This window comes from Lissotriton helveticus, chromosome 1_1, assembly GCF_964261635.1.
Source record: "Lissotriton helveticus chromosome 1_1, aLisHel1.1, whole genome shotgun sequence".
Classification (NCBI taxonomy): domain Eukaryota; kingdom Metazoa; phylum Chordata; class Amphibia; order Caudata; family Salamandridae; genus Lissotriton; species Lissotriton helveticus.
In genome coordinates, this window is record NC_136057.1 from 145,978,459 (window position 1) to 145,997,051 (window position 18,593).

Genomic DNA, 18,593 nt, shown 5'->3' on the forward strand with positions numbered 1-18,593 from the left:
TAGTCCCTTTATGAGGCTAGAGGCAAAAGTACATTCAGTAAACTTAATAACACACAGTAAATTAGCACAATATATACGTTGAGCCCCGGGGCGTACCAAACCATATATTAAGAAAGTAGTATAAGAACCATGACTTGACTAGACACAAGGCCTAGAGCCTGTAGAATCGCAGGGGCCACAAGGAACCACCCAAGGTAGTGACACAGGGGACCCACGGGGGACGCATGCAGTGTGAGAGCACAGCCGCGAGACACCGTTAGCTTCTATGGGGAAAGTCACAGTTGGAAATTTAAAGATTAAGAACACTTAGGAGAGGACTTTGAGCAAACCTCTTTAGACTTAAGGGCTTCTAGGGCCAACACCCACGGGAGCACTGGAGTACTCGAGTTACCTCACCCAGGGAAGCCGGGTGCATAGGTGTCTATTGGTGTCGGGTTTCGTCGTCGTTTTCAATGGTTATCTGCTGCAAAGTGCTGCTGCCCTTCAGGTGGAAAGTGTCCGATGTGATCCAAGCCTGGATCGGAGATGAGAAGAACCTGAAAGCAGAGAGGACAGAGTCTGGGTCACTTGCCAGTGACCAGGAGCAAGATAATCGAATGCCCACCGATGTCGGGTGATTTCAGGTGAAGAAGGTGAAGCTTGACTCCACAGCCACGAGGACCAGGCGGCGTCGACGATAACCAGGATCTGGAATCGAACTGTCCTACAAAGGATTTCGAGTGCTGCGGTGTCGGTGCCTGGATTGGACCCAACAAGCCTTGGCAACAGCAACCCATGCAGGAATCAGAGAAATGCTTCGGTGCAGACCAGCAAGGTCTGAGGGACTCACCACGCAGTGGGGAGTCAGGGCACGTCTGGAGCAACTAGGGAAGCCCAAGGAAAATCAGAGTTACCTTCACAGGGATCCATCAGTCAATGTACCAGGGATTGTGTAGGAGCCTCGAGCGGAAATGCAAGGAACGGCTCACTGAACACTCATGGGGTTTAGGCCCACAATTTTTGGTGCAGATGGTGCTCGGGGTATTGGCTATTAGTAACCTAAAGCACAACTTCAAGGGATGTTGAGAAGTTAATTCACTAGCAAATGTGCATGGTGTCCATTGGTTCTGGTTCCACGTCACTCGTGAGGGCTGTGGGTCTCAGCTTTGCTGTGAACTCGGGTTGGCCTCTGAGAAGTCTGGAAATCCTCTTCCTGTGTTGCAAATACTTTGGAGTCCGGCGGGAGCTTCAGAAATTCCGACCAGCAAGATGATTCGTTGATGCCTGCCAAGCAGGGAAGTCACTCCTTGACCCCAAGGGAGATTCTTCTGTCATCTAGTTTTTAGTAGATCGTGGAAGTTCCAGGATTCCGTTTCAGAGTTTCATCCAGGTGTAATCTAAAGTCCAGGTGTAGTCTAGAGCCAAGGGGTTCCTTACTTATACTAAAGAAAGGGGTTGGACACACTCTGGGGACCCAACTATGGGAGGGTCTGGAAAGAGGGGTGGTGACACCCATTTCCTTTGTCCAGTTTCGCGCCAGAACAGGGGCGCAACTGGTTTGAACTGGGCTATGCACAGGGATACCAAATGTGACCCCAGTGCAGACTTTCAAAGCACTTATGGAGTGCACCCACCCAGCTCAATACACTAAAGCCTGTCTGGGAGGGGGTTACATCTCCCTGTGACAGGAAACCTATTGTCCAGGCTTCCCCTGCCAGAGTTTTGGGCAGCAGCAGGAGGCCAGACTCGTGTCTGTGGCTGCAGCATCCATTCATTTTGTGATGCCAGGCCTCTTTTAAACTATTACTGATTAGACCAGTGTGTATATGTCTCTCCCTCTAGAAGGGTGAATTCTACTCCCTGCAGCCAAGACTGGTGGGGGGGGGGGGGGGGGCGGTAGGATTCCAAGGTGTTTGACACCAAACACAGCATGTTTCCATGCAGCCATTCCGAAGTTAGCATTTACCGCGAGGTTATAATGCACTTAAGTGTATATGGTCTGGCTGCATCATAGAACAGCCTCAGAGAATAGGCTCTGAAAGCTGCAGAGGGGCCCAGCTCATGCATGGGCACCCTCTCACACAAAACCAAGCACTCTGCCTTCAGGATTGATAAGGCCTGCCATAGGAGTGACTGATAGGTTTATATGTGCAGTGATTTAAAGTAGATATAGGTAACCTATATCTTACTAAGGGGTGCATGCACCACCTAACCCAGGCTGCAGTAGCAGTCCTGTGGTGTCATTTTGGAAGGCTTCCCAGGGGTGGCATAATATATGCTTCAGCCCCTAGTAAGCCTCTGGGGTACCTATGCCCTTAGTACCTAGTGTACCGTATACTAGGGCCTCAAACTGGACTGTACCTATAGTACATGCAATCAATTTAGAGAGGAAGCAGTTAGGCTGGGGTCCTGGATAGCAGGACCCCAGCCAGACTAAAGTTGAAAAACAGTGAAACACCAGCAAAAAGTGGGGGTAACCATAGTAAGCAGATCCTACAGCAGGTGTCTAACATCTGGCAGGTGTCTAACATCTAGCACATGTCCAGCACCTAGCAGGTGTCTAGCAGGTTTCTAATATACAGCAGGTGTCCAGCATCTAGCAGGTGTCCAGATTCGAGCAGGTGTCCAGCATCTAGCAGGTGTCTAACATCTAGGAGGGGTCCAGCATCTAGCAGGTGTCTAACATCTGGCAGGTGTCTAACATCTAGCAGTGTCCAGCATCTAGCAGGTGTCCAGCATCTAGCATGGGTCCAGCATCTAGTATGTGTCCAGCATCTAGGAGGTGTCCAGCATCTAGCAGGTGTCTAACATCTGGCAGGTTTCTAACATCTAGCAGGTGTCCAGCATCTAGCAGGTGTCTAGCATCTAGCAGGTGTGTAACATCTAGCAGGTGTCTAACATCTAGCAGGTGTGTAACATCTAGCAGGTGTCTAACATCTAGCAGGTGAACAGCATCTATCAGGTGTCTAACATCTAGCAGGTGTCTAACATCTAGGAGGGGTCCAGCATCTAGCAGGTGTCTAACATCTGGCAGGTGTCTAACATCTAGCAGGTGTCCAGCATCTAGCAGGTGTCTAGCATCTAGCAGGTGTGTAACATCTAGCAGGTGTCTAACATCTAGCAGGTGACCAGCATCTATCAGGTGTCTAACATCTAGCAGGTGTCTATTATCTAGGAGGGGTCCAGCATCTAGCAGGTGTCTAACATCTGGCAGGTGTCTAACATCTAGCAGGTGTCCAGCATCTAGCAGGTGTCTAGCATCTAGCAGGTGACCAGCATCTATCAGGTGTCTAAAATCTAGCAGGTGTCTATTATCTAGGAGGGGTCCAGCATCTATCAGGTGTCTAACATCTAGCAGGTGTTTATTATCTAGGAGGGGTCCAGCATCTAGCAGTTGTCTAACATCTGGCAGGTGTCTAACATCTAGCAGGGGTCCAGCATCTTGCAGGTGTCCAGCATTTAGCAGGTATCCAGCATCTTGTCCCCCCAATAATAAACCACTTTCCTTCAAATATGCTATATTATTACAAATATTAAAGATAACAATACGGGAAGAGGCCTCTTGTATTAATGTGCTGTGCATAATGTCTGTTATATTAGCCCAGATTGTATTACATGATCCTAGAGTCCTGTTGATGGCCATTGGGACCGCGCAAAGGTTGTGCTGTCTCAAACGGGTTGAAAAGTCTCTCGGAGATGTCCTACAACTGGCAGTAGAATGTCAGGCAGTGCTCACGAAGACTTCTTTCTTTAATCTTGTTTCTCCTCATCTCTCCTAAGCTCTGGACAGCTGCCCCTGGAACTACTCCGCCGGCGGGAGATGAAATGGTTGGACATGACGGTGCACTGGGAGAAGACTATGTCTAGAAGATACAAGAAGGTGAGCACCGGAAACTGTGTGGGCAGATGTCCTCTAGGGGACTTCGGTGTTGTAGGGTTGATGTTGCCTTTCCATCTCTGATTCTGGATTCACCTGAGTTTTTGTTGCCAGTCACTTCCATCCACAAGCACACAGGAGGACTGACTTTACATTTCTCTTTACATCAGGGAACAACCAAAGTCTACCCCCTCTGCTGATCAAGGAGGGTGTCATTTATGACCGGATTATGGCGGACTGATAGAGAGTGGCACAGGACCCTGTTGTTAATCGATAAGCCGGTGGGAGTTCAGACACACATAATTATAACTGCAGGAGTGATAGATCAGTAGATCAGATAAGAATGGGAGAGTAAAGTTAGGAAACCTAACTTTACTACTACTAATGCCTTTAGTGAATACCGAAAGTCGTAAAGTTAGGATTTTGTCTCATATTATTATTATTATTATTTTTTTTTTTTGTAAACCTTTATTGGTATAGACAGGATATACAAATCTGGGCCTACAACCAAACTGGCCGGCCACAACACGTGAAAGCAGTCAAGAAGTCCAGAATGAAGTTACAGAATCAATCATAGAGGAACGTAAGCAATACAATCTTAAACAAGCATTTACAATGCAACGGTTTCGCCTTTGGAAAAGTTTGAGCTATTGGCATTGTAAATGACAAAATTTGTATTTATGTGTTGGTTTTGAAAACAGATAAATAAATGGCATTGTCCTTTACATTGCCAATAGCTCTAACTTTTCCAAAGGCGAAACCGTTGCATTGTAAATGCTTGTTCTTAACTGTGGCAGAGGGATCTCTTTCATTAAACCTGCTCATTACAGATACCCTCTAGCCACTTTTAACTCACCTATCACTTCACGAGCACTACCTTGTACTCATCATTATAGGAGTTAAATTAAAAAGATCTCTGCCAAAGTGACCCTTCGGGGGACCCATAGGGCATTGCAGCACCGGCCCTACAAGGAGCACAGCCTTATGATGAAGCAGGACATCCCACAGAATGTGTGAGGGCACCAAGTAAAAGTCACTTTGACTTTCCCTCTTATCTCTCTAAAACAACTCCCTCTGTCTTCCCTGAGGAACAGTGGCCCTTTTTTGATAGATGCAAAATTGTAACAACTCAGCTCGCCGTGTCTCCTGTGCGCAAGTGCCAGTTACGCTGCATTACAGTGCTTTAAATAGGCAGGTACTGAGTATTTGCGCTTCTTTAATTTGATAGGGAGAGCACCAGCATTTCTCAACACCAGTGCAATATTTTTAATACTAACAATTATCAGCAGCAAATAAGTACTCTGGGGTAGCGAGAACACACATCCATATTTCAAATACTGTCAAGCTTGCATATTGCTTCTCAGTCTCTTAGCAAAGTAGATCGATAATAATGTTTTCGTTGACAAACACGCAAAACTAAACGAAAGAATGTATTTAAATAATGTTATGGTGCGCTATGGTGCCTTGAGAAAACTGTCTGAGCCATCGTTTGTAACCATGTCGCTGAATTCCATATCCAAGCCCTGCCTGCGATCTCCCAAGAAACAGACCGTGACATTGAAAATGATAACATGACCCTTTAAGGCCATCTCACAATTCTAAGAACAGACACTCTCGCTTCTTCCCTACAAAAGTGGAAAAAAGACAGAAACAGACTTACGCCGAGAGAGACCGCGCGGGACACCTGAAAAAACCCTGCCTTCCACCGCGTCCGATTCAGCTTTCTCAACACCGCAGCGGCCGCCATGTCTGGAGCCGGTCAAGTAGACAGGTTGCCTGTGACGGAGGACACGAAGAAAAAAGTCTCAATAACCACAGTTCACAATTTACATCGATACATTGTTTATTCTGGAACATAAGGGAAGGTGAAAGGCAACTTCGAGTTACCTTGTCTAAGATTACTCTCTGTCAGGCAACTGTATGATCAGTCTTCAAAAATCTGGTCCCTTTTAGATTACAGTTTGGCTAACCCGGTGGCCATCTTGGTATGAAAAATGCGAATATTTTAAGGTATACCGAGATAAACAATGGTGGAAAAGCAGGAACACTAAGTTATGGTGTATAGAATATTCCTAAAAACGAACGATACTTTACAACAGATTAGTTTACAATAGATTTTAAATATTGGCCTTAGAACGTTCATTCTCTTTTTTCATGTAGTTCCTAAATTTTTTAGCACACCCTTATGCATGTTAAACGTGTTTATAGATAGTCTTAAACGCAATTGCCGTATAATAAAATAAAAGCCATTTAACTAGTAATGCCTCAACTCTTTCAAGATGGCGAACTTGCTCCTCTCTTTTAGCCATGTTCTTTGCTTCACCGCAGACAGAATAAACAATTTTCGTTTTGATGGAAATTAAATTACTCCTACCCAATATGTCCGCTAACCTCGATTTTAATCTTGTTCTGCCAGTTCCAGTGTTTGAGTGTGCATTAACATTAGTCCAGTTCCAAGATGGCCGCACCCGGATGTCCTAGAAGACGCCGCCGCCATATCAGAATGGGATTATTTTCGTTTTGCGCTACCGGTAGACGCTTGGACATTTTTCCCTCTTTAGATGGTCGGCGGTTCTAATCTGTAACAAGCTTCCACGGTGCGGATTGCGACCAGGAATAAGAATATTTAGACGTTTTACTCCTCATCTAGTGCAGAGCAATCATGCACGTCATTGTGGCACGTAGGCCAGTGGTTTATTTAAATGCACGGATCATTCCATATTCCCATGACCTCTTTACAAGATAAATCTACACAAACAATGCGGTAGGGCATTCCTCTGGGGAGCCCGGCCTGCCTCGGCCCTCTCGCGCCTGCACTGGACCCCCCTGGCATGACACTGCCACCCTCGTTACCTTGTAGACCCTGGCCGCCTCGCACACAGGGCGCACGCAGTGGGACCGGTGCTCCCGGCACCGCACGCACCCGGCGCAGACCAGCGCCCGGTCCTCCTCGCAGAAGAGCTGCAGCGGCTGCCCGTGCTGCTCGCAGCGGACCTCCTCGGACACACAGCGCCGCTTCACCATCTTCACGATGTTGCCCAGCTCCCAGTTGGGCCGCAGGTCCCTCTTGTAGGAGGCCCGCTGGCAGCGGGGGCAGGGCAGGCAGCCGCCGGGGCCCTGCTCGCAGACCTCCACGCAGGAGCGGCAGAAGTTGTGCCCGCAGTCCACGGACACCGGGTCCCGGAAGAAGTCCAGGCAGATGCAGCAGGTGACCTCGGCCTTCAGGTCCGAGAAGCCGTTGCACGCCATTGTGGAAGGCCCCGGACACTTCTGACAACAAGCACCTACGGGCACACGGGGAGGGGGGGCGGGTACGGACAGCGGGAGGGGGGCGGGAACGGCGCATGGATAGGGGGGGGGAACGGCGCATGGACAGCGGGGGGAGGGGGGGTGGCGGGCAAGGAACGGACAGCGGGAGGGGGGGGCGGGAAAGGAACGCACTCACCTGGACTTCTTCCGGCGGCCGTGGTCGGCATAATGACGGACACAAACACCCAAAAAAAAAAAACGAAACTCCGCCCACCGCCCGATGACTACAGAGAGGGAACGCCCAGGGAAAAAATCTCGGGAACGCCCCCGAATCTGGTCCGGCCTTGACGGACAGATCTCTGTTCCAATGGCTAGCCTCCATTTATGGAGCTAGCCAATGGAACAGAGGGCGTATTCCAAGAGTCCCTTACTGAAGACTAGAGATTTCTCTGGAGGCGGAGCTAAAAGCTCCGTGCTCCAGGGAAACCTAAAAAGGGGGGGGAGGAGAGAGGATCCAAACGGCCAGCAAACAGGAGCAATGAAGGTTATTTTTTATAATAGGGCAAGAAGGAGCATGACAGGCAGGGCGACAATATAAAAGAATCCGGATTCCCAAATCAAACTATTGGTAACAGAAGGGCTAAAGGGCAGCCATGCAGGAATGTCAGCACTGTATATATCAGAATAAAAAAACAGGGCCGTGAACACAAGTCAGTATATAAGTAAGAACGACTTTGTATCCCCACCACCCAGTAGCACTTCGGAAACAGAACAAAGGGGGCCGGAATAGCGACAACACCCAGACTAACCCGTCATACTAACCTTGGGAGAAAAGGAAAAAGGGAGGGAGGGGGGGGGGAAAGAGGAAGGAAGAGAGGGAAAGGAAAACACAGACTGAAAGAAAAGAATGCCGCGCCTAAACAAGCGTCCCGTAGCAAAGAACACATAAAAGAGCGATAATATCAACAACGAGGAGGGCATGGGAGTCGCAATGGAAAGCAGCAGAACTACAAAAAGAAGAACAGCGACATTACAGACCCCACCCCAAACATACCACGGAAGGCAAGGACAGACGCGGCACTCCAATAAAGAGATACAAAAGGGCCATAGAACTGAGGAAAATAAAACATCAAATAAGACCCAACCCACCCATCCCACCCAGCACCCCTGCAGAAGGCTATGGCCTACCCTCCAAACAGCGCGCCTGTCGCCCTAAACCAGAACCCGAAATGTAGTAGAGACAAGAGAAAAGAAGAATATAAAGACAGAAAAAGGACATCAAGACAAAAGAAATAAATGGGAGGGAGGAGCAAAAGAGCAAAAACAAATACGGTCGGCCACCGCCCTCCACCCAACCATACGAACATATTATATGTGAACCAGAACGACACAATCTCGAGCGCCAAAAAACGTACAGGGGGGTCTCCCACAGCACTAGAAATATGAGCAACTTCGCCACAGATCTGTACGTCAATAAACCACCGGGAGCCGTGCATCTCACCCCATCCCTTTTCTAACCACAGTTACCACCCACCACAGGACAGTGTGAAAGAAGCAACACGATGTGAGGCAAGCACACAATTGAAAGAGAATACGAGCAAAACGTAGGCCAGGGAGGGCAATCAATAAGCAAGTGGGCAAAAGTTCAAATAGGCAGTTCAAATGTCTCAGCAATAACAACAAGGGCAATAATAGACAGGAGTTCAGTCTTGCCGTCAGGAAAAGCGGGGGTTTCCCTGCAAAATAGAAACACGACCTCATCAAGGCAAAAACAGGCAGCGGTCCACCATTGTTCTCAGGCACCCGGGGAGGATCGGATCCCCGCACGACATCCAAGTCCCCAAACTCCAAACATCGAAGAGCAGGAGGTTCCAAATCCACCGGCCAGCAAATCCGTCGATGGATAGCGACAGTAACTCTCGTAGCGACCGGGGGAGGCGAGGCGGTGGCATCACTGAGACAAGAGGGGACCATGAAGGAGCGGTCACCCAAGATGGCGGTAGAACGACTCGAGTCTCCCGGAGCACCGGGGGCCAGGGCCGCGCGTAAGGATCGTAAGGCATCAAGAACGTCTCCAATCGTAGGCTCACGCACACACGTCCAGGCCCCCGTGCCGTCCAGCAACCCAAGCCCGTCATCACGAGGAGACCCACAGCACAGGTCGTCGGTAGCCATTTTGTGAATTCAGCCTCCTCACCACCCTCCGCGATGCTCGAAACAGTTCACAAATGCGGGCCTTTACAGATTTCCGGGGGGTCCCAGCAATGGCAGCCTCGGTGAAAAAAGGAGATTCGCCCAAGGCGAGGGGCCGTCTGCAATATCGCTGGTGCTCCACTCGAACAGAGTCCGAGGACGAGGGTCCAGGGTCGATGGACGGAGCAGCGGCGGGGGGACCCCTTCACACGATCAGTCCACGGAGCACCGCGGTCCGCACCAGCCTCACGGCCGTCAAGGCGGGCCCGGATCAGGGTCACCGGGATGTTCCCACAACGGCTCTCACCAGTGGCGCAGTCTCTCGGCCGGGGCCGACGGTCACCACAGCGCCAGGCCGGATCCGATAGGCGAGGTCCCGGTCTCAACACCACGAAGGCCCAGGTCCCTTCGGGGGGCACAACTTCGGAACCGCAGCACGCCGGAGTCTCCAGGCCAAACGGTGAGTTAGAGCGAAACGTTGCGTTGCTATTTCTTCGAAATTGTGTCGTCTCTGGGCAGGATATACAACAGGATATGCGAGTCAGGCCAGAGGGCTGACGGAGCCGAGCTACAAGGCGACCATTACGCTCGCAAGCTTGGCTCCTCCCTGTCTCATATTATTTTTGTGAATCGGGCCCTGTAACGAAGCTGGAGCTCTTGTACTCGATGTCTCGGATCTAGTTTTCAATATATAAAACTCTAAATATAAAAAAAAAAAAAAATATGAGATGCTCACTGTATCGAACGCCAAAAATGGCCCTTTTGAACCTTGTTGAACATGAACACATGTGAAAAAAGCCCTGAGAAAACTGAGTCTTGTAAATGCTATGTGAGATATAACTCAAACACTGGGGAAATCCTAGTCCCTGTAGTATTTGTAAATGGAAACATGTTATAGATATATTCAGTATATTAGAAAAACACATATATGAGGCATGCGGACGCCCACCTAAACATGAGTGTATATGGGACAATAGGAGGACATACAGGAAGGATCAGGTATGGTGTGTGGACACTTACAGACATTTAACCAGTTGTTTTCCACCCCTTGGTTCCTACACAGAGGACATATGGTAAAATGAAAACATTTATAAACAATGCACCTGTACAATTGGACAAGTTGCACCCATACAATATGAAACATCAGGAAGATAGTTGATTTTCCTTGTACCCTATGATGAAAATGTACAAATAAAGTACTTGGTTGTACCAAAAAACAGTGCCAAAGCCACTGGTCCACACTTTTGAAGGTCTGGACTGAACGGTTGACTTTCCTAAAGCTATTTTTGCATTGGCTTTTGTGCTCCATAGCACTTCATTTGTAATTTTTAATTCACTGATCTAAAATTCCGTCAGCTATGTTGGAATGTTAAATTACAATTTCAAAAAGGTCAGCAGCGCACCATAATGCAAGAGCACACACAGTGGCCATCTTTGAATTCCTTTTCAAATACTATTCCTAGTTGAGCTCACCACTTTGGCTTTTTAATTTACAGTTCCAATGCTGCCAATGACCATTTTAGAATTGTAAGTTAACATTTTTAAATATAAAATATAGGAGTGGCAATAAGAGAACTGAGTGACGTTGTAGCACTTTACAGCTGTCACGCCCTCTGAAGAAATAAAGCAAAGATGGAGAGGGGGACCAGAAAGGGCGGAGCAGCAATTGGGATCAATGGGACTAGCGTTGGGCGCCGGGAGTGAGGAGTGGGGGCAAGTTAGAAATGGAGAGGGGCCTTCAGAGAAAAATGTTATGTTAAAAAAGTGAAGAAATACTAAAAAAGCATGCAGTGTGTTTAAGGTACAATAGATGAGTGGAGGTGAAATTAGAAAGACAGAGGTCAGATTGAGGATTTAAGGAGGAACAAGCAGATGGGGGCAAATGCAAAAAAAACATGCTCTCCCATGGAGTGTTGCAAGAAAAAGGAGAAAAGACCCCTCAACTCAGCAGGGAAGGACACAACTCATCCATCAGAATCAGCATAAAGCAGCAGTGATCCACAAGTGTACGGAGGAAGCCATTGAATAAGGAACAGAGAACCGAGATAGAGAAGTATGCCATCCACTCGGTGGAAGGGGCTGACTGAGAATCAAACTCATGCCACACACATCAAACCACACCTGTAGGAGATCCATTGGTTCCCTATTCACAAATGAGCACAATTCAAACTCCTCACCCACACTTTCAAGGCGCCTTATAAGACTGGCCCAGCATATCTCAACAATCGCATCTGCTTTCACAAACCTTCCGGAAACCTCCACTGGTCCAGACTGCTACTTGCACAAATCCCATGCATGCGGAAGACCAGACCCGGGGGTTGGGCCATCTCCTGCATCACATCTAAAGCATGGAACAACTCTCTGCACATAAGAGCTTCCGCCTCATGTTTTGAGTTCTGAAAGAAGCTGCAGACTTGGCTTTTTGAGTAGTCCCACTAGGCCCTCGGTGTGCCTACTCATCTCCTCCCAGGTGATAGCGCGCTCTACAAATCTGCATAACATATCAGAGCACGTTCTATGTTGCACAAACATACACTTTTGCTAAGCATTTACATATGCATGATTGTCAATCTACTGCATTTCCTGATGTTTAAATTAACAGATGTTGTGAGTATTCTTGGAAAGCTGTGACTCTTACAGCTTCCAAGGAGAACCCCTGAAGATTTCTGTGAATCCACAAAAAAAAGTAGATCCAAGATTAACAATTTACATTTTTATTTTTCAACAACTGAGCCCTCTATGTTTCCATAACCTGGATTTGGGGTGCAGAATGTCAGGATCTAAACCCATTACTGTTTCTTTCACTGCCAGCTACCATAAGAGAAAACACGCCTTTCACCTTTATATCTTGTGCTGGTGTGGAAATAGGGGAAGTTTGTTAGGACCAATTGTTGCAAACCTGCCCAAATTGTACTGGAACTTTGCAAGTAATTTCTGTTCTTGTAAATGGTTCAGCATGCTTGTTACTTCCTGGTGGCTGTTGGGGATCCCCTCCTCTCCAGACCTCAAGACGTGGCAAACCTGAGAAGTCTGCCATGCTCATTATGGGTCTCTGCCTGCACCTCTGTTGTCTGTCAAGGTGGAGGAGGCTGTCATACCTGATAAACAGCCACGTGTCATGTGAAACACCTTTGGTTTTGGTTTCTTATCTCAATAGCAGTTTGCAGGCTTGAATTTCTGAGAACATACCAATAATATTAAAGACAAAAGTGCAAGTCCAAAAATACGAAGTGAAGATATTAAAAGCCAGTGCTTGCTGAAGGTGCAACTTAGGAGATACGTCACTTCTGAGACCTTCTGTGGAGTGTTAAAGTCTAGGCCAATCCTGGCTGACAACGCTGTAATGCAGCTTTTTTTAATCGCATCAGTCTCCCTGCCTTTCAGTTTTGAAATGTGCTCATCATGCCATTATTGGAGCTGGCTTAGATACTTTGCACACTCTCATGAGCAATTGTAATTCTTCCTATAGTCTATAGGCCCGATTCACAAAGGTAAACTTAGACTTTAGATCTAAAGTCTAACTTTGCAAGTTAGTTTGTTAACTTTTAGTCTAATTTAGGCTTTTGGTCTAAACTTACTACTAGTAAAGTTTTATTTTTGGTCTAAACGTAGAGAAAAGTCTAACTTTACTACTAGTAAAGTTAGACTTTAGGTCTAAGCTTAGACTTTGGGTCTAAACTTAGAAATGGGGTGTAGGTTTACCTTTGTGAATCGGGCCCATCAAGGGAGGTATAAGCCTATAAAATCACTATCCACACCAGAAATGTACCAGGAGGCACATAAGGCATTTACTTCCTGTCCTGTCCCTCCAGGTCTTGATTAGTTAAAAACACAGAGCTCCTAAAATTTGCCCTTAAAGATTGCCATGACCAACACCGTTGACTCTATATTTATATGTCCTCAATATCTATCACTTGGTCTCCTGTCACTATCTATCACTTGGTCTCTTGTCAAATGTCTATCACTTGGCCTCTGGTCAAGTGTCTAATCATCTGGTCCCTTGTCACACGTCTATCATCGGTTCTCCTGTCATCATCTATCTCTTGTTCTCCTAACACGTGCCAATCACCTGTCCTGCTAAACATCCCTCACCTTGCCTCTGGTCAAGTGTATATCACCTGGTTTTCTCTCACACATAAATCACCAGGCCTTCTATCGCATTTATCACCTGATGTCCTTTCAAGCACCTTTCATCTGGTCTCCTGCTGAATGTCTATCACCTGTCCCCTTGTCACACTTCTATCACCTCGTCTTCAGTCACCGCCTGTCACCTGGTCTCCTGGCACATGTCTGTCACATAGACTTTTGTCATGTGTTATCACCTGATGTCATGTGACACATTGATGACCTCTGATGCATCTATCACCTAGCATTCACTCATACGTCAATCAACTGGTGTTGTGTCACTCGTCTATCACCTTTGACCAGTCAAGTGTCTACCACCTATGTCCTGTCACCCTCTGTCATTTGGTTTCCTGTCACACGTCAATCACCTGGTCTGCTGCCAAACATGTATCACCTTGCATCTGGCCAAATGTATACCACAATGCGTCCTGTCACACGTCAATCACCTGATGTCCTGTCATGTGTTCTATTACCTGATTCTTGTCAAGAGTCTATCACCCGTGTCCTGTCGCACATCTATCACCTGTGTCCTGTAACACATCGATCACCTGATGTCATGTCACACATCTATCACCTGCGTCCTGTCACACATCTATCACCTGTGTCCTGACACACATCTATCACCTGTGTCCTGTAACACATCTATTACCTGTGTCCTGCCACACATTAATCACCTGATGTCATGTCACACATCTATCACCTGTGTCCTGTCACACATCTATCACCTGTGTCCTGTCACACATCTATTACCTGTGTCCTGTCACACATTAATCACCTGATGTCCTGTCACACATCTATCACCTGTGTCCTGTCACACATCTATCACCTGTGTCCTTTCACACATCTATTACCTGTGTCCTGTCACACATTAATCACCTGATGTCATGTCACACATCTATCATCTGTGTCCTGTCACACATTAATCACCTGATGTCATGTCACACATCTATCACCTGTGTCCTATCACACATCTATCACCTGTGTCCTATCACGCAACTATTACCTTTGAGCTTTTAAGCATCTATCACCTGTGTCCTGTCACACATCTATCACCTGTGTCCTGTCACACATCTACTACCTGTTTCCCGTCACACATTAATCACCTGATGTCATGTCACACATCTATCACCTGTGTCCTGTCACACACCTATCACCTGATGTCATGACACCCATCTATCACCTGTGTCTTGTCACACATCTATCACCTGTGTCCTGTCACACATCTATTACCTATGTCCTGTCTCACATTAATCACCTGATGCCATGTCACATATCTATCACCTGTGTCCTGTCACACATCTATCACATGTGTCCTGTCACACATCACTCACCTGTGTCCTGTCACACATCTATCGCTTGTGTCCGGTCACACATCTATCACCTGTGTCCTGTCACACATCTATCACCTGTGTCCTGTAACACATTTATTACCTGTGTCCTGTCACACATTAATCACCTGTTGTCATGTCACACATCTATCACCTGTGTCCTGTCACACATCTATCACCTGTGTCATGTCACACATCTATTACCTGTGCCCTGTCACACATTAATCACCTGATGTCCTGTCACACATCTATCACCTGTGTCCTGTCACACATCTATCACCTGTGTCCTTTCACACATCTATTTCCTGTGTCCTGTCACACATAAATCACCTGATGTCATGTCACACATCTATCACCTGTGTCCTGTCACACATTAATCACCTGATGTCATGTCACACATCTATCACCTGTGTCCTGTCACACATCTATCACCTGTATCCTATCACACATCTATTACCTTTGAGCTGTTAAGCATCTATCACCTGTGTCCTGTCACACATCTATCACCTGTGTCATGTCACACATCTACTACCTGTGTCCTGTCACACATTAATCACCTGATGTCATGTCACACATCTATCACCTGTGTCCTGTCACACTTCTATCACCTGATGTCATGACACACATCTATCACCTGATGTCATGACACACATCTATCACATGTGCCCTGTCACACACCTATCACCTGTGTCCCGTCACACATCTATTACCTTTGAGCTGTTAAGCATCTATCACCTGGTGTCCTGTCACACATCTATCACCTGTGTCCTGTCACACATCTATCACCTGTGTCCTGTCACACATCTATTACCTGTGTCCTGTCACACATCTATCACCTGTGTCCTGTCACACATCTATCACCTGTTTCCTGTCACACATCTATCACCTGTGTCCTGTCACACATCTATCACACGTGTACTGTCACACATCTATCACCTGTGTGCTGCCATACATCTATCACCCGTGTTCTGTCACACATCTATCACCTGTGTCCTGTCACACATCTATCACCTGTGTCCTGTCACACATCTATCACCCGTGTTCTGTCACACATCTATCACCTGTGTCCTGTCACACATCTATTACGAGTGTCCTGTCACACATTAATAACCTGATGTCATGTTACATATTGTTAGACCTGGCATCATTGGCATGAGTCTCTCCTCCATTTTTTCTGTTTGCCTCTTCTGTTTACGATGTTTTTGCTGGTATATGCTTTGGGCACTGTGCCACTGCTGATCAGTGCCACAGTGCAAGTGCTCCCTATGTGAAATTGCTGTATTGCTTTACTTCCATGTTTGGCTTATTTGGTTTACTATCAGTCCCTAGTCGAGTGCACCAGGAGTGCCAGGGCTTGTAAAGACAAATGCTGCTAGTGGGCTTGCAGCACATGTTGTGCCACCCACAAGAGCGGCCTAGTAAAAGTATGTCTGAAGGTCTGCCATTGCCAGACCACGTGCAGTCTGACTGTCACGAAGACTGCGCAAGTACACCTACTTGCCAGTCCCTAAACCTTCCCTTAACTTCATGTTAGTCACCCCTATGGTAGGCCCACGGGCAGGGTGCATTGTAAGCATAAGGTAGGACAAGCCTGACAAGGTTGGCATGTCCTAATAGTGAATTACATCCATAGTCGTTTTTCACTATTGTAAGGTAGCCTGCTCTCCATCAGTTAGAATGGGCTGCCAGGATTATTAATGCTATAATCCTAGCGGGCTCGGGGAGCATGGTGCAATGTCGAGTTTGGTATCCCTGAACTCAGGGTTTAATAACGCATCCGTTTGTGTGGATGGTTTTTGGACTCTGTGTTTGAAAATAGCACTTTTAGAAAGTAGCTATTTTCTTGTCTAACTGTCTACCGGTCTCTGCTGGTTCTGGTGTGTGTGTGACAGGAGCTGGGTGGCTCCAGAGAGTCTGAATGAGTCAGTGTGGGATGAGTGGGGCATTTGCATTGAGAGTAGGGGAGAGTAGCTCTTGATAGCCTGCCCTGCCTGATACAATGTTGGCTCCGCCCCCCTGCCAGGCGACTGATGACTCTGTGCTTGCCTGGGACTTTCCTGGCCCGCCTCCTGCCGGGCAGCTGATGGCCCTGCCCCTGCCAGTAACAATGCTGGCTCCGCTCCTGCTGAGCGGCTGAGGACTCTGCCCTGCCCAGTGAATAGGCCAGGTGCTCTGGCCTGGCAACACCCACAACAAACCCAGGATGGGGGGAAATTCCCCTGCATGGACAAAGGGATCAAAGCCAAAAAGGGGTATAAGAGAAGGACCCCTGAACCAAGAAATCAGATCACTTCTGACAAGGAAACCTGAACCAAGGACAAGAAGCCTGCTGATCTAAGGACTGCCTACCCCTTCTGCCAGAGTGCTGTTTGTTGGGGGAATCCTGCATTGCTTCTTTATTTTTGCCAAGGAACCAGGAGAGAGGAACTTTGTGTGTACTCTCACTCTTTGCTGAGAAAATCTCCAAGGGCTGGAAGAGTGCCAGTCTCCTGTTGAAGTCACAGGGCTAAAGGACTTCATCTGCTTAAAGTGCTATTTGCTGGGATTTGTGAATCCAGCACCTCTGAAAGAATCCAGCAATCTCGACGCCGACGGACGCCGCCGAATCCAGCTCGACATCGTGAGTAACAGCTCCAGTGTCCCGCTTCCTCGACGCCGGCCGCCGGGCCCGATCGACGCCAGCCGCAACGCCAGTGAGTAGTGAGTTCGGCTCCAGCTCCAAGTGACCCCGTGTCTGCACCGCCGCTGATCGCATCGACTTCGAGCCCTCTCGACGCCGTGAGCGCTGCTCACTCTTGCAACATCGACATCGACGACGCCGTATCCTGCTTCATCCCGTGAGCGCTGCTCCCGCCTGACTTCGGTCGACGCCGCTGCAGATCGCCCCGACTCCGAGGCCCGATCGACGCCGAAGACGCGACGCCGGACATCTCGACGCCGCTGATCATCGAGTGCTTCACTTTTTCCAAGGTACTGTGTTGTTGGGGTCTGTGCGACTCCGGGCTCGACGTAGCGCTCCTCGCGGTCGACGCCGAACCTTTGGATTAATTTTGCCTCGACGTCGTGTGACTCCCGTGTGGGTTACATTGTTGCCAAGAACTGTGTTTTAGAGAAGAAGAGTTGCTTTTGATACTAAAGACTTTGTGCTAAGAAGAAACCGTGCTTGAACTATTATTTTTCCTTCCAAGAGTATTTATTAAGACTGTGGTATATTTTTGTCGTTATTTGGTCTTGTGCTAAACCTTATATAAAAATACTTATTTTTATAATACTACTGTGTCGTGTCCATTTGTAGTGTATTCACTTTATTACTGTATGTGGTCATAAATGCTTAACGCACTGCCTCTGAGATAAGCCTGTCTGCTTTGCCAAGCTACCAAGGGGGTGAGCAGGGGTTATCTAAGTGTGTGATCTCCTTGCCCTGACTAGAAAAGGTGTGTCCCTATTTGTCAGAAGTGTATACCTCTGCCAACTAGAGACAGCCGCTTCTAACATTGGTGGGTCAGCGGTGGGATTTTGAACTTTGCATTTATGACCCATGTGCAGTGATTAGTGTGCGCTACATAGTGAAAGCAGACCATAGCGCAGCCACAATCTGTTTTGGTTGGATATTCTATTTTTGTTCTCCGCTTTTCCTGAAGCTTGATTTTTTGAACACTGCCAGTTTTGACCATGAGTGACGCCGGAGTCACTCCCCTTGTTGTTGTTGAGGAGGAATTTGATAGGAGTAAGATAAGTGATTATTCCTTAAGGGAGCTGAAATCCCTTTGCAAGCAATTTAAAGTTCCTACCACAGGCTGCAAAAACAAACCAGAATTTCGCAAAGCATTGGAAGCCTGGTT

The 18,593-nt window shown here is 47.5% G+C and overlaps 1 protein-coding gene across 1 annotated transcript in view; it reads left to right on the forward strand.

The window, feature by feature from the left end:
• Nucleotides 1–18,593, forward strand: part of TBC1D10C (TBC1 domain family member 10C) — a 185,753-nt gene that overhangs the window by 50,734 nt on the left and 116,426 nt on the right. Inside the window, exon 3 of the mRNA XM_078659202.1 lies at nt 3,760–3,859. Within this exon, the coding sequence (XP_078515328.1) occupies nt 3,760–3,859 (100 nt within the window). The remainder of the gene's footprint in view (nt 1–3,759; nt 3,860–18,593) is intronic.